Genomic DNA, 16,866 nt, shown 5'->3' on the forward strand with positions numbered 1-16,866 from the left:
ACAAGAACAATCTTGTGTAAAACATCAATCTAATACCACTAATATGAACATACCTTCTATTATTAAATAATTGTAATGAATTTTTTTTACATTTGTAATTATTGAACATAGATAGGAAGAAGATTAACCACAAAACTTGAAATGCTAATAGCAATCAAATCCTTCAAATTGATTGTTAGCTCATGATGAATCTTCATAATCGTTGTGATGCTTGAGTTTTCAATCAAAAGTCAAGAATAAATGCTCATTATATATTTTTGAATGAATTAAGAATGTAACACATGAAATTTTACGTATCGCAATCAATATTTTTAAGGAGTTCCTAACGAATTCGAAGTCCAAATATACCACACATATATAATTCTTCAAAATATTCTAATGTCGACATACAAACATCGCGCAAACAGATGATGATAATTTTCTCTTTGAATATGTTGCTTATTTTTCTACGGTATTTGATTGTTAATTTGTTGTATAAATATATTGGAATGATCCATTATAATGGGAAATTTTTATCACGAGAAACAAAATCAAATAAGACCAAGAAAATATTGGGACACATTTTTGCACTAAGAAAGCCTTTTTTCATTCCCCTATAAAATGCATGACTACTCCAATATTTGAGCATAATGTATTTATTCAGCAATGTGACCATATTAGGGACTTGCTCAGTTATAATAATAATATTATTATAATTAACTAATCATAGCAACAAATTATCATAAAATTTTATTTATAGAAATGTTAGAAAAATAGATTATGCAAAAGGTTTTAATGTTTAATGGTCTAACTCTACTCAATGAAATTCTATCATATTAAAATATAAAAAAAATAATTTATTGAACTAAATGGTAGAAGTTAGATAATGGTAGAAGAAAAAATTCTAACTTCATTTTCTTCTACCATTATCAAACTAGACGTATTTATTTGTTTACGTATTTGCATCTCATGCCAATTACTAATTGTATATTTTCCTTATATTTAGATCTCTTTAGAATTTTGATTTTTAAACTTAAAAAATTTATAATAAAATTTGTATAGTTATAGTTATGAAAGCGAAACATCTAGCTTCATTTATCATAGTGTCATTGGTTTTATCGACGAAAGCATGAAAATGATGGGAAAAAAATAATTTTAATGTTTCGGTTATGTTTTCAGTAGTAGGGAAGGCGACATCGTTGTTGGCCGCAAGTGGCTATTATGAATAAGGAAGAACGATGACGAGGGGTGAGACAAAAGGAGAGGAGGAAGAAGATGACGCAGATACCAATAAGCATTGACGCTACTTGACATCCGTATCGGCACCGATGCAGATGCAGAGAGGCATCGATGTAGTTGTTGAATAGTATTGATGCAGATGCAGAGTAGTGCCATATTTTCCCACATCGTTGTCGATACTGACGTAGATATAGAGCGACATCGCTATGCATCTACATCTACATCTACATCGATGTCGATGTCGAGTGTCCTTTTCACCGCTTTACATTTGTGTTAGTGTCAACGCAGTTGTTAAGCAATGCTAACGTATATGTAGAGCATCGGCATATGTGTCATCCTATTTCTCCTCTCCCTTTGTCTTATTTACCATTATCGCTCACTTTCCTTATCCACAATAGTCATCCGTGGCTTTGAATGATATTACCATTTGCCACTACCGAAAACGTAACTGAGATATTAAAATTTTTATTTTTAGTCATGATTTTCGTACTTTCATCAATAAAACCGACGACGTTAGGATAAATATAATTATATGTTTTACTTTCCTAAATATATAGGTTTTAATGTAAAGTTTTTAAATTTAGATACCGAAATACTAAAAAAATCTCACTATAAGTAGTTCCCATATTTATAGATGAGTTTTATTAGTTAATGAATACTTTGTGTAGTTCATGAACATGAGAAGAGAGAAACGTAAGGGGAAGCATCTTCAATTAATGACGTGTATCACATTGGATTCTCTCACTTGACATGCAATGAATCAACGACGCTATAAATTGGTCAATCATGCCCTCCATTTTTCTCATCTCATCTCTGGTCATAATAGTAGGTCTTGGCTATTTATGATGATGCCCATTTCGGAGTCATTTGGCCATAGGATTATGAGGCTCAGAGTTTGATCCCATCCAAGATTATTCAAGATCTTGAGAAAGTTTTATTGAAGTAAACATTATTCCTACTTCATTGCGTCTAATACTATTGATTTATTACTAATTCTTTTTTGTTTTCATTTTTACAGCAGAAAGCTCACGGAATAGTTGAGCCAAGCATCGAAAGAGTTAAGTCGGAAGAACAAGAAACGAGTGCACATGAGTAATAGGATTCAGATCCTCCTATCCTCCCTCAAATAAGTTTTTTGTTTTATTATCCTTTTATTTTGAGCAACAATTCATGAAATGTAATTTCTTGTAATTAATCTTCTTGGAATATTGTCAACTATTCATTCTCTCTTTTTTTTTCCCTTTTCCTTACAATAGTTGGTGTAAATAATAAAATGAAATACAAAATCTATTCATTCTTTCAAATTAATGTCTTTATAACCATTTAACATGAAAGTAAGATGTGGTACTTGCAGATCTACACCCAAAAACTAAAAATAATTGTAGTTCATATCATTATATTGAAAATTCAAATATACAAAAATATAAGAAGCAAATACAACATTCTCAAGAAATATGTCGAGCAGACACTGTTTCTAATCCTAAACAAGAATCTTTACTATGTCAACCAAGTATATAGTTCATGATTAACTTAATATGTACATCATGTGATCCCATATCCTCCTACATTTAATATTCCAAAAATTCATACAACCTAAAGAAACCTACAATCACAATTATATCTTGAATATTTTTCAGATGCATATTGGGGGAGGATCTGTAAGTTCATTTCCCTAAATAAATCTATATTTCTTCTCATAATAATCAAGTGTATGTATATCCCACATTCATGCATGTAAATATGCAGATGCTTCAATCATGCACACGTGAAGAACAAATATTTTGAAGCATTGAGCTTATGAAATCAAATTCCAAAAAAAGTAGACATGAAATCAAATTCGTGTGATCCCACATCCTCCTACAATAAATATTCCAAAAAATCATACAGCGTCAAGAAACCTGCAATCACAATTGTATCTTGAACACTTCTCATATCGAAAAAAAGTAGTAGACAGACTGCACACTCCATGATGCTCATGTACAAAATCATAAGATTTGAAAGACGAGGTTTTCAAGGTTCGACAATGTGGAATGCATGGACAGTTGAGTAGCCAGATTTGGCAGAAGTATGATTGAACTTTTCATAACCAGATTTTATAGCATTCTCAAGATCATCAAAATTCCAAAAAAGTAGGCATGAAATCAAATTCGTGTGATCCCACATCCTCCTACAATAAATATTCCAAAAAATCATACACCATCAAGAAACCTGCAATCACAATTGTATCTTGAACACTTCTTGTATGCATATCGAAAAAAGTAGACGATGGCACACTCCATGATGCTCATGTACAAAATCATAAGATTCGGAAGACGAGGTTTTCAAGGTTCAACAATGTGGAATACAGAGACAGTTGAGTAGCCAGATTTGGCTGGAGTATGATTAACTTTTCATAACCAGATTTTATAGCATTCTCAAGATCATCAAAGCCTTCAACCAACAACATGGTTCAGGTATATGGATTCATCAGGCAGATTTTATGATCAGCTCTTAAACTTGTACAGTTCAAGCCACTTTCTAGTTAAGGAGAGAGACAAGTAGAAATATCTACCTTGCCAGTTGCAATGTACGCTCATGCGACCATGTAGTATAAATCCTCCGAAATCTCTATACATAGAAAAGCATTCAGAAGGCAAAATGGCAGGCTTTGTTCTACAGCAGTGTTCAAGTCAAAGTTACAGAAAAGAAGATAAGCTGATCTATGAGAATAGTTAAAGACATGCACAATCATGATATGCATTTATATGGCTAGTTGGGTTACCCACAAGCAGGTAGTGTTAATAATTAAAAAATAAATGCTACAACACTAGTTTCTATGAGTTTTAGGATAAACTTAATATTGTTTGGCCAATTTGCTGCTAATATCATTGATTTTATGTGAAAGCAATGGTAAGCGTAAGAGATACATACAAACAACAGGCAAAAAGATAATGGTGGATTGAGGGTAACTGTAAATATAGGAAATAGATACAAACAATAGGAAAAGATATAATGGCAGAACTAAATACAAGCTGATTATAAAGTACCAAATATATGAAGATTACCTGGAAAATCTTAACATATTCTGAGGATACTAATGATCAGGAGATAATAGGAAGATCTCCCTTAATTACAGAACTTAATTCATGCTGAATAACCACCAAAAGAGAGGTCAGATTAAAGCTTTCTGCAGAGAAGAAAAAAGATCACAGATGCATATATCAAAACCGTGAAAATTTTCACTCCAAAATTACACAGCACTCATGAATTCCTAAGATGGTGATGCTGCAGCTATAAAGGCATGATCTAAGGAAGATTAGGGAAAAATGAAAGGAATGGAATCTCATAAGCATTTTGAAATTTCAAAGTATTTTGCATACTAAGATGGACCTCAAAATACACAATTTCGTGGATGAAGCCTGTCATACACTGTCAGACCTTAGAAATTCACAGATAAAGATGTTTGTTTTAGGTGAAACCTCATGGCCGTTAAAGATTCTTCAACATATTTCTGAGAGAGGAGAAACAAAAGAAACATATACGTAACAAAAATCTCAACTATTAATGTATGAAAATAAGAACAAAGAGGAATGGACAGACCACACAAGGAATCATGCAAGATATTGAAATACTTGTATGGAATGTCCCCATCATAGAAAACCATGAAGAAAAGTAAACATACAAATTACAGTAAGGATTACTGAATAATGAATCAATTTGACCACTAGTCACCACTTTGCTACTGTTCATTTCTAATAGAAACAATGGATTAAACTAAATAATTAATAGTCTAATGAAACTCCCATGGTACATAAATTACAAAAAGAATTAAAGTAAAATACACCATTTGAAACATTTCAAGAATGAATCTGGTAAAGGAGTTGCCAGCTTCCACTTTCAAGACATGATAGAATGAACAAATTAGAAGAATCAATTATCTTCTATTCATCTTGTATCTGTATTGCAGAGAATAAAGGGGACAGCTTCTGTATTTGCCAGGGACCATATAAAGTAGGTAATGCTACCTCCTCATAGACGAATTTCACCATTAATAAGGTTTACTTTGTTTTCTTTCTTAAGTTGTACCTTCAACTTCTTACCACCTAATTGGAAACCATTCATCACATTGATGGCAGCCTGGGCAGGTGCAGGTGAGTCATAACTTACAAAACCTGCAAAGAAAAGGGGCCAATTACAATGTATGATAAATTTGGTTCAAGATGTATAGAGTGGATAACAGATTTACCAAAACATTTACTAACACCAGTTGCTTTGTCTACAAAAACATTAGCACTTAAGACCCTGCCAAATCCTTGGAAGGCATTTGCAAGCTCCTGATCACCATATTCTTGAGGTATATGATATATAAATAAGTTAGCTCCAGGAGGGCCTATATCAGTAACAAGGAAATAAGCAACTGATCACTGGAAGAAAATCAAGATTACTGCTATCAGGACTACAACATAACACATGCACACAGACACAATCAGGCATAAAATTTAGAACCACAAAGGAAATAAATTAGAAAAGGAAGTAAAGATTAAGAAGCTGATTAACCTTCTATCCAACCCCCAGAAGTCATGCTACGGCTTGAAGATGTTGTGGGGTTAGTCATATTTACGGGTTGGCCTAAGCCGTGGGAATTCCCCAAATGGCCAATACTTGGTGGATATGGCAATGGATATTGAAGACCAGACACTGTGGGATATGGAGAACCTACATAGCCACCAGATTCTGTTGTATTCAAACTTTTAGGTGTTATGCCTGTGGAAACATCAGAACTGATCCCATGTAGTGTATTCCCTTGATTAGCAGGTAGAATCATATTATGATATGAAGCTTGATTTTGCATTGAAGCTAAAGGGTACTGCATGAGTCCATAAGTTCCAGGTGGCTGCACAAAAATCAAGAAAAAGATGTTCCAGCCCATCATGTAGTAACAACAAATAATGTTGATCTTGCAATATCAAATGGAAATATAAGTGTTTTAAAAAAGAGAATCAGAACTAGAAGACGCCATATCAAATATTTATAATTTTTTAAAATTCATAAACAATAGAACTGGAGTACATTTCAGATGCACAGACCTCCAGATCCAACAACCGCAAAGTAAAGATAAAAAGGCATAATCTTTCTCCAGATGCATTGTACTATATGGCATGAAAAAAAGGATTCTATTGTTGATTCCATTATTGTGCTTTCTATACTACTCTAGGATCCTGCTCACCTTGAAGAAAAAAAGGATGCTTCGGAGTTCTCTAACATGGTTTATGGATTAGAGTTTTATGATTCATATGCAACTAAAAAACTTTAGTGATATGTTACACAGTTAGCTCCATATGCAAATCAATAACTATTTAAAATCAGGAACGTTGATGATCTAATATAATACGAGTTTGATCGTTTGTTGCAGCATGTGAACAGGTTCCCTTGTAAAAAAAATAAATTCCTGAATTTTACTTAATTCAAGATTTTGCAATTCAGAATCCATAAATATAAGAGAAGATTAAATAAGACAAACTTGAAGCTTCACATGCTCTATCAGTTGGAGGATTAGTTACAACCAAGAATCAAAAAATAGGACCCTGAACTGATAGCCATATCCTTTATACAGAGGATCATTACCAAGCATCAAAAAATAGGACCTGACCTGATACCCATATCCATTATATGGAGGCATATAGCCCAATGGTAATGCTCCAAATATTGATGCCTGCTGCATTGAACTGGGATGAGGAACACTGTTGGCCTGAAATTGAGCTTTTTGTGCCCTTCGAGCTTGTCTTTGCTTTTCAGTGTCAGCCCACTTAACAACCAGAGGCACACTTGAACCCTGCATGGTGATCAAACTAAGATAGGCAAGCAGAAGAAAAAAAGTACTAACCTAAATTCCAACAACACGGGTGATCTGCAATACTAAGGCACAAAACTCAAAGCAACATATGTATTAACATCACAGGCATAAAACCCAAAACAACATAGGTATCAATAACATAGACATTATGTTCAACAAATTGCCTCCAATGCTCTAATTTTAGTGCACTCTCCAATTGAAAAATAACTCTAACCTTTGACCAGATTAGAAAAGGATCCTTCTCAATAAAATATTGCTAACCTAAGACTGCTCTACTTATCTTACTCTCCATGACAGTAAAAGCATGTCCTCTGGCTACAGGGCCAGCTGGTAAATCTAGCATCCTTTAACAACCCAAAATTTTCACTTACTGTAATGCTAAAGTTCTCTACTGCAATTAGAAATGGGTTATACCAGGAGCTTCCATCTTTCTAATCAAACATGTTAAGATAGGAACCAAATTTCTCCCAGTAAAATGTCAAGACTGACTTGAAAGCTTCCATCAGTAACACAGGAAATCCCAACTCCCAAGTATAACGGAAAGGCTAATTAAGTTGCTTGGACCAAAATTGCAATTACAAAAGTTACGGAGTACATGATAAAGACAAAGGATACCATAACAATGAAAACAAGTGAAAAAACATAATATCAGGTAAGTACCATGAATATCATTATATAAACTTTTATATCAGAATAATACACAAAACTACAAATAACATGTTCATTGATTATCATAATTCACACAGAGAAAAGAAAATTCATGATATAGTCACCCTATGGTATTAACCACAATACATGCAACCCATGGTGTTCCCACCATAGCGCTCCTTACATTTGTTTTTCAGCCTAGTTCTGATCATCATCTTTTGGGCATATTCAAACCAAGTCAAATAATTGTCCTAATCTTAGCTCACTTAATCATACATTTAATCTCACCGCAACCACAATTGATAACTCGGTCTTTCTTGGTGTGACTAATCTTTTGAATGTAAGTGCAATAAAATGTACTGGTAGTAAAGAAAGAGATGTTTCAGGAAATTTGAAGTTCAGCAAACACAAACCTCCATCCTATGTTTCCCATTTAAGGCTTCAAGGGCTGCCAAAGCTTGTTCTTTCATTTCATATTTCAAGAATGCACAGCCAGCTATTTTATGGGGAAAAATGTTAATACTTAAAGATCAAATTTGCTTTATATAAAAACAAGAAGGAAATATATAACATGGATTTCAGTATGTCAAGGACAACTTATACCTTTACTTGTTTGCTGAGAACTTCTCAAGATCTGTAAGTCCCTAATAGTACCATATTTTGAAAAGAGTTCTGCAACTTCAGCATCAGATATGTTCTTCGGAAGCATTCCAATGAAAAGCTTGTTTTCTAGATGAGAATTGCAAATACATCAAACGATCAGTTGTAAAATAACTTCTACTACACAATTTAAATTAAAATTTCAGTTTAACATAAGAAGTTACAAACAAGAAAAACGAATAAATGAAAAAAGAAGTAAATATTTGTATTGTCACCTAGCCTCTCAAGCTCACCATCAGCATACTTTACTTGTAATGGACTAGAAGCCTGTAATGCAAAAGAAAGCAATTTCAGTCAGGTTTGACCAAAACCTATAATAAAAATCTAACCCCAAATTTTATAGAGTGGAAGAATTTAGAAGACATCAAGAAATACTGAGGAGTAGATAGGAATTGCAGATCATTAAAATTTTATCATGCAATTTATAAAAGAGTACTCATGACAACAAACATATTGTATTTTGTATGAGATAAAGAAAAAGAATGCAGTACAAATGTAGATCTATGCAATGGCAAATGACAGGTTCTATATCATCAACCTTTGATTAGAAGACTTCAGCATCTTGACATATCAGAATTGTAAATTATGTCAATAAATATAAAGCAGCTAATTCACACATACATTACTTCTGGCCATTTCATGGCAGCAGAAGCCTGGTGATCCAACTTCAATTGTGGTACCAATGTAAATTCATAGGCTACATACACCAGCCTACAGTTAAGCACCAAGGACGCCAGAATAGCAGCATATTGTCTATATCATTTCATAACATCAGTTTGCAAAATCAGGAACCTGTGAAACACCCATTAAGAATTTAAGAAATATAATTGATTCAAAGAGTAAACTTGGCAATAGCATATATTTGCAATTGGATAATATAGCAATATTTTCCAGAATGCAGGGAGATGTTACTTTGGGGAACCTAATATACTTTGTTAGTTAATCAATAATATTATATATTTTTTTAAAAATAATAAGATGCACCATTCCTGTGTATGGCTCAGTGCACAAAGCTTCCTCCAAACCAGGGTCTAGGAATAGCCAATTTATTTACTTTTACCCTTGCAAGCAGATACTCCAGTAGCTAATTACCAAAAAAACCACTGTCCTAAAAAAGGTGCACAATCAAAACAGAAAATTAGGGTAGTTTGGCTAGCAATGTGTACTTTGGAACGAACAATCAATCCAAATTTATCTGGACAGTCGAAGAAAAGGGCTCCATCAGATTCAAGTAAAATATTTGTTATTCAGGCGAATGACCATAAATTCAACTATGGACTTAAACAATACTTTGAAAAAGGTATTCTTTCGAGTGTCATCAAGTCATCAAGCTACGCATATGAATCCTGAATCCAGAATTCATCCATTCCTCAGTGGTGGTATAATTGAAACCTTCCCGTTGATTCAATTCCAGCAATGTAACAAGTAATCCCATGTCAAAAACCCTACGCCTCTGAGCGATCTCCAATAAACGGCAGACTATGACACAAATTGAACTACCACGACATGGTATCGGCATGATATCTCGAAAAGAATTACTCAGAATACACACAACCGCAACAGGGTGGTAAAATTCTACAATCAGCAACCCCTCCAACAGCTACAGAAAAGAAATGCAGATTCACGACACATGTATCATGAACTAAGGACAGAAACAAAATGGAGAAAGAGATCAGTTGGGGAATGCCATACACCGGGAAGTGTTCGTTTGTTATGGGAAGCGGCGACCGCCTTGTCGGCCTCCTGGCGCGAGGGGCAGATCAGGAAACAGCAACCTACGGAATTGACCAAGCAAATCCAAAAACATAAGAGATCAAAGGTGAAGGATGACGAGAAGAGGAAAGAAGAGATCTGAGGAGGAGGACCTCGGGAGGCCTTGGTGACTTTGTCCTTGATGACGCTGACCTCGGCCACGAGTGCCACCTCCTTGAACAAGGCCAGGAGCTCATCCTCCGTCATGTGCTTCGGCACCTGCCCCACGAACAGCTTCACCCTCTCCTCTCCCCTCTCCACTGTACCCCCTCCTCCTCCTTCGCCTCCTTTCCTCTCTCCTTCAGCCATTCCTGCTCCCTTAGATCTATCTTTCTTCTTCCTATCTTCTCATGTGTTATTGACGACTCTCTCTCGCTCTCTCTCTCTCTCTCTCTCTCTCTGTTCTTCTTCTCCCCGTTTTAGGTGGTGGCGGTGGTGGCGCATTAATGGTTGCCAATCATTATTTTAATGAGGCCGGAGGTACATTTATTTCTCTTTTCCTTATTAAGAAAATATTACCACCAGAAGAAGAAATATATGCAGTTAATAGAAGTAGTTTATTCTTTTGATATATATTATCTATTTAATGAAAATTCAATGTTGTAGGCTTAATATATTTGGGATTACATGGCTCTGAACCCAAATCCTCCAACCTGGCCACGTGGCGTCATGACAGCGGTGCTACGGAGACGGTCTCGTGCCCGGGTCCGTATAGCCGACCCACGCCGTTGTCTCGCTCAACGGCGACGCTTCAGGCGCGCGTCACGGGCTTGATTTCGTCCGTCCGCCGTCGATCGTACGGCTGCCGACGGTGGTCTTTTGAACCCGTTATGGTCGGCGTCGACGCTGGAAGGGGAGGAAGACGGTGACGGAGAAGGCGGCATGACGGAATGGCAGCGTCGTAATTGCAGGAAATGTCTGGGTCGATATGTCACGGCTGCCAGGCTGGCCGTGTTGCTGTTGATTTGATCCCACATGTGGATTGGATAAGCACGTGATAGTAGAGTTGGTTGGATCCGTTCGCTCTTAGGTGGGATCTTCTCATGTTACCTTAAACGACTTAGACGTTCCATGGAGTAACACTTGATGAAAGCATGTCATGAAACCATTCAAGTTGGATTAAGAAGCACATAAAAGAACCTAATTCCCATGATCCACTCGCTGGCTTCTCTGACAACAGAAGGTTTTGCTTATACATGCAGTGAAACACCACTAAGTAATTCTGCAACCAATTCGAGCCATCAGCTGCTTATCTTTTGACATTGATAGTCACAAGCAATGTCATTGGCTATACTCTGTGCATCTTCTGCAGACCCATAAATCCCTCTTCTTGCAAGCCCAGCACAGTAGAGTCTGTTCTTGCCTTTCCAGTGGCCTGGGAACATTTGTTTGGCCATTCCATCTTCACCAAGGAGGTAGTCATCACCCTGCAACCATGTCCATCGTTCACTTGTTATTAAGTGCTCCAGAGTGGTCAAAGATGGAGGAAAATGGAGCACTGGAAGTGCAATCATTACCTTGAGCCATTTCTTCACTGCGCTTCTGTAGCCTGTAGCAAGAACTATGGCATCAAAATGCTGAAACTTTCCATCAGAAAACGTCACATAGTTATCTTTGATACTTTGTATTGAAGGTAACACCTGCGATCCATAGTTGCTACATCATGAGAGAGAGAGAGAGAGAGAGTGGTGTTGGTGGTAGTCAAGTAGTTCTGGGTGGTATTCGTATCGTATGAATTGAGAAGACATAGAAAGAGAGAACACACACCTGGATTTCTCCAGACTTGATCTTCTCCACTGTGCCAACATCCACAATAGGGTAGATTCGGCTGTACTTCTTCAGATACATTGGTCCCTTCCTTGGTTTGTGTAAGCCATGCTTGGAAAGATCGCCAAACTTTAAGCGACATAGTAGCAGAATGAGAGAATCCAGCAGACGACATGGCAAGAATCTCATGAAAAGCATAGCCACTGACCATATCTCCTTCGACACAATGTGAAGCTGCAGCAAACAACAGTTTTAGATCAAGCAAAGCTCACCATGTCAACTCTAAAATGTTTTATTGTAATCATGGATTGAGATGTATATACCTGTTGTAATGAAATCGTGGAGTTCAAGTAAATTGTATCCTTGGTTGATGCACTTACAGTATTCCAAAATAATAGTTACAATGATTATAGATTTTAAGATCAAATCTCGTATTTACCTTTTATCCTTTAAAAAAATTAATAATATATATGTAAATATTGACTGACCATATATGATAAAATAAATAAACTATTATAAACAATTGAAGAGATACGAGACAACATAGGATGTATTTGAACTATTATTTTCTGCTGCATGCAGAGTATAAATATATTTTTAGTTGTAATTATCTATCAATAGTAATTTATGTTTAGAAGAAATTAAGACGTCGTCCCTACGAAACACATACCCGGCTTCGTACCACGATGGAAGTGCGGGCCCCGTGCTCGGCCAGATCGAGCGCCACTTCCATGCCCGAATTCCCACACCCAACAACCAGCACCGCCTTCCCTTCGTACTCCGATCCGGACCGGTACACGCTCGAGTGCACCACCGTGCCGCCGAACTCCGCCAGCCCCGGGATCTCCGGCACCACTATCTCATCGTTCTCCCCGCTCGCTACCACCAGGTACCTGGCCGCGTACTCCTGCACGCCCCCGTCCTCGCCGCGCCTCGCCTTGACCCGCCACCTCCCCTCCGCCTCGTCGAACTCCGCCGACACCACCTCTCGCCGCAGATCGATCCGAAGGCGGAACCCCGCCGCGTAATCGTCCAGGTACCGGATGAAGTCCCACTTCGGCATGTACGTCGGCGTCTCCGGCCGGTGGGGCGCGTGCGGCAGCTCCGAGTACTGCTTCTTCAGGTGGAGGGTGACGCGGTCGTAGCATCGCTTGCGCCAGAGTGAGGCGATGCAGTCGTCGCGCTCGAGGATGAGGCACGGCACCGACAGCGCCATCAGGCACGCCGCCGTCGCCAGGCCGGACTGCCCAGCTCCCACTATCACCACCACGTCCTCTCTCATCTCTCTCTCTCTCTCTCTCTCTCTCTCTCTTCCGCTGCACTTCGAATCGAGAACGAATACTGTCCTAATTGTCGGCAGTGGAGAGGTTGGGTAATAAGCTTGGATAGCTATAAAAGCAGGTAGGTAAAAGAAAGCTTGGAGCTTTGTAACATGTGGGAGAGCAAACACGTACATACAGTACCGACAAAGCATCTAACGCAGTGTTTCACTGTGTGATCTTTATTCTCCCTTCCCATTTATTGAGTACGCTGGTTGATTAGTGGATGGTAAGATTACACATACATGCAGTGATCCACGCACGAAAGCGACAAAGATCGTGTCCAATCTGCTGTTGCACCGCAGAAAGAAACAAGAAGACAAGAAACCAATGGAATCCCGAGAGCTTTCAGTCTTGAATCATGCAGACCGCTGATGTTACTTATCCTTTCTCCAAAAGAAAATGCAAGTGTTAATTAATAGCAGTCACATAATGATTTCTGGAGTTTTCAGTCTGTGTCCATTCAGGGCACTGATGATACTGACACTGTCTCCGAAAGAAACGGAAGTGTCTTAATAGCACAGCGGAATTATCACATCATGATTTCGAGACATTTCTGTAACCATTCAGGGCACTGATTTTTACTTATCCTGTCTTAAAAAAAACAGCAAGTGTTCATTAATAGCACAGCAGAATTTTCACGTAATAATTTCGAAATAATTAGTATAGATTTTGATTGTTCAAACTAAGATAATGATTTAGATCCAATTGAGATTCGTTTTAAATTAATTTTAATTTAGGATAATGTTCGCAAGGCGTTGATCCTATAAAACTAAGTGAGAGGTGTTTCCGATAAATACCTCTTTAATAATCAATTCAGTTTTAGGGTTCAATGTGATTGGACTAGTCAATCGTTATTAAAGTAAAGCTGTGTGTGATAGCATACCTAGGGCCCCTTTTATAGGTGATTCTAGAGACGATTATATCTAGAATCATTGGTGATAGGAGGGGAATGTTCGATATTTCAAGTAGAGACTTGTCATAACATCCGTCGAACCTAGTGCCCACGTAGGTTGGTTGCACCAATCATGGGTTTAGATGGTTGGTCATTCAGCCACGTATCACCTCGTGATGAGTTCATGTCTCATGATCTGACCTTCACCTATCGGCTACATATGACTCCCTAGCCTTTGGCGATCGGTTCATCAGCTACATAGTGACATCATAATTGACATATCACTCTTCACCTATCACTAGCCTCACATCCCCACTCTTAGATCATCACATCATGAGGCTATTAAGATAAGAAATGCTTCGACTTATGATATTAGCTCTGGTGGTATGGCTTACTCTCCTATCTTTTGATCATGTGTCATTAAAATGCAAAGTTAGTCCATAGGATATTCGTTGACATGCATATTCAGCCTATATGCTATACATTGTCGATGTGCACATTTGGCATACATATTATGTATCATCAAAATATGTATTTGAGCTTTCAATAATATGTTGTTAGGGTGCACATTCAGCTCTTAGGCTATGCATTTCGACTGTACATAATTGAGATGCATATTTCACCCATAAGTTGTGCATCGTCAATGTTCACATTTGGCTTGTAAGGCATTATTAAAATGCACATTTGGTCTTTCGGCTAAACATTGTTGAGGTGCACTTTCGATCCATAAGTTGTGTATCGTCGAAATATATATTTGACCTTTTAATTATGCGTTGTTGAGGTGTACATTTGACTCATAGGCTATGCGTTCGATAGTTTGACTTGAATTCATGACCTGGTCAACTATGCCCCAAGGTCATGGTATGTTTTGACCTTGGGGCATAATCAGTTAGTCAATCATATCTTCCACTTTATTAACTCTTTTGTTTTGATACAATCTAATGATGACACTAATCAATCAAGTCACGAATTCATCAGTCACCCTAGCCCGAGTGTTGAAGGAGAGGGATGACTTGGTAGTGAGAGCCATCGAGAAGGATTCCCTAGTTAATAAGGCTGAGCAATTTCGAGTCTAGAAGATAAACTTGGAGAGAGAGTTGGCAATGGACCACCATCATTTGATAGATATAGTAAGTCGACAATAGACCAACATTGTTCTAACGCTAATTTATTAGTGCATATTTTGGTTGACCAAGTTGGGATGATAATTTGGATCTAATAGAGATTTGTTTCAAGTTGATCTCAGCTACGTCACTGTTCACAAGGCATCAATCTTGCAAAATTAAGTCAAGGATGCTCCCGACAAATGCCTCTCCAACGATCAAATCAGTTTTAGGGTTTGGTGCGATTGGACTAATCGACAGACACCGAAGTGAAGTTGTGTGTGAGAGCATACCTAGGGGTGGTGACTTTAGACAATTACACCTAAAATTGTTAACGGCAGGAGGGGACATATGATGTTTTGAGAAGACAAACTTGACACCCACATAGGTTACCCATACTAATCACGAGTTTGGACGATCGATCGTTCAGCCATGTATCACCCCATAGTATGTCTCATAATCCGACCAGCAACTATCGATGTCGATCACGTGTGATCCTCGTAGCCTTTGATGATCTCATCGACCCATCGACCCATGTCATGGTAACGTCGTGCATCACTTTTGACCTATCACAGACAAATCAAGATGTGAGGTATCGACAGCTAGGTTGCTGTTCATGTCTTGCAAGAAAAGGTGGTCCTGATTCGTATCCACTGTTCTATCGCTTGGGTTGCTTCTCCGCTCTTCATATACACCTCAAACGTGCGTTTGCTTGACCAAGCATGGGATTCTCTTCCTGTTTGTTATCCTAAAACACGACAATTAGTTCTTCGAGTAGGGATTCTTAAATAAAGAAAGGTTTGGTTCCATTCACGGAGATACAAGAAGCTCGCTCGCTAACGTACCGGCAGCATGGCGCTCGCTTTAAGAAGACGGAGTACCGAGCACATGTACTTCTGCCGGCGAATAATTTGGGGCACACATTTCCTGTGAATGCAGATCTAAATCCTGCCAAATCCCTTGGAGATTAATATACTCCAAGTTGCTAGATCTCCAGGAACCCACGAGAAGACAATGATATATAGCAGATGAGGAGCCACCAAACTCATGTGCATGTCTTTTCCTTGGGAACATGATTTTTGCCGCGACATGCTTTGAGAACAGTAAATATTTTTGTTTAAGTGAAAGTATGTACATTATAATAATTAAACAAAAATTCATCGGAGTCTTTCTTTATGTTTGCTTAGATTCAAGAGCTTTGGATTACGAAGGACGACAACTCATTTGCTTCGATCTGAAGGACAAAACAAGTGGATGTCTGAGCTGGTAAGATAGCGAACTCCCTTTATGGAGTCGATGAGTTCCAACATACTGTGACACCGTCAATTTATAGATGTCACCCAAAAAGAAGTAGAAACTGACTCGTTAATCGTATGAGGGATCAAACATTGGATCCTATTGAACATTCAAATCGATTACCTGCGACGAGGATCGCGTCGCCGCTAACTGCGACGACCTCCCCGTTTTACCCTTCTTCTGACCCCCACTGTTCGTCCAAATCGCGGCCTGAAATGGTCATTTGACAGTTAAAGAGGACACCTGGCGGTCACCGGCAGGTTGCTTCGCCTTGGGGGATGTCGGCGGGACAAAGTCCAACCCACGAGCAACGTTCCCCTGAAGTCAAAAGGTTGGTTGTTTTTCGTTTCCTTTTTAACTTAACGTGATCCCTCG

General features: G+C 38.0%; 2 protein-coding genes and 1 long non-coding RNA gene across 7 annotated transcripts; 1 reads left to right on the forward strand and 2 right to left on the reverse strand.

Annotated features, from left to right (window-relative positions):
• Positions 1-2,036: 2,036 nt before the first annotated feature.
• On the forward strand, positions 2,037-2,448 carry LOC135636810 (uncharacterized). Its single transcript, XR_010496062.1, has 2 exons — positions 2,037-2,160; positions 2,237-2,448. It is a non-coding gene; the product is annotated as an uncharacterized LOC135636810 (long non-coding RNA).
• A 2,518-nt stretch (positions 2,449-4,966) lies between these two features.
• LOC135619017 (RNA-binding protein BRN1-like) lies at positions 4,967-10,548 on the reverse strand. Of its 5 annotated transcripts, none has more exons than XM_065120573.1 (9): positions 10,225-10,548; positions 10,052-10,134; positions 8,593-8,626; positions 8,303-8,428; positions 8,113-8,195; positions 6,848-7,030; positions 5,755-6,091; positions 5,444-5,587; positions 4,967-5,369 (listed from the first exon to the last, which is right to left on the reverse strand). In XM_065120573.1, exons 1-9 carry the CDS (start codon positions 10,418-10,420, stop codon positions 5,227-5,229), a joined length of 1,329 nt encoding a protein of 442 aa, XP_064976645.1. In that variant the 5' UTR covers positions 10,421-10,548; the 3' UTR covers positions 4,967-5,226. The 5 variants fall into 5 exon arrangements, with proteins under 5 accessions (XP_064976645.1, XP_064976636.1, XP_064976661.1 ...); XM_065120564.1 differs by having other exon boundaries at positions 8,575-8,626; positions 10,225-10,544; XM_065120580.1 differs by having other exon boundaries at positions 5,228-5,369; positions 5,460-5,587; positions 8,575-8,626; positions 10,225-10,542.
• A 660-nt stretch (positions 10,549-11,208) lies between these two features.
• On the reverse strand, positions 11,209-13,318 carry LOC135619010 (probable indole-3-pyruvate monooxygenase YUCCA10). Its single transcript, XM_065120553.1, has 4 exons — positions 12,549-13,318; positions 11,879-12,112; positions 11,629-11,751; positions 11,209-11,538 (listed from the first exon to the last, which is right to left on the reverse strand). Exons 1-4 carry the CDS (start codon positions 13,158-13,160, stop codon positions 11,353-11,355), a joined length of 1,155 nt encoding a protein of 384 aa, XP_064976625.1. The 5' UTR covers positions 13,161-13,318; the 3' UTR covers positions 11,209-11,352.
• Between the last annotated feature and the right edge of the window lie 3,548 nt (positions 13,319-16,866).

The sequence above is a fragment of the Musa acuminata genome, chromosome BXJ1-3 (genome assembly GCF_036884655.1).
Source record: "Musa acuminata AAA Group cultivar baxijiao chromosome BXJ1-3, Cavendish_Baxijiao_AAA, whole genome shotgun sequence".
Lineage (NCBI taxonomy): Eukaryota > Viridiplantae > Streptophyta > Magnoliopsida > Zingiberales > Musaceae > Musa > Musa acuminata.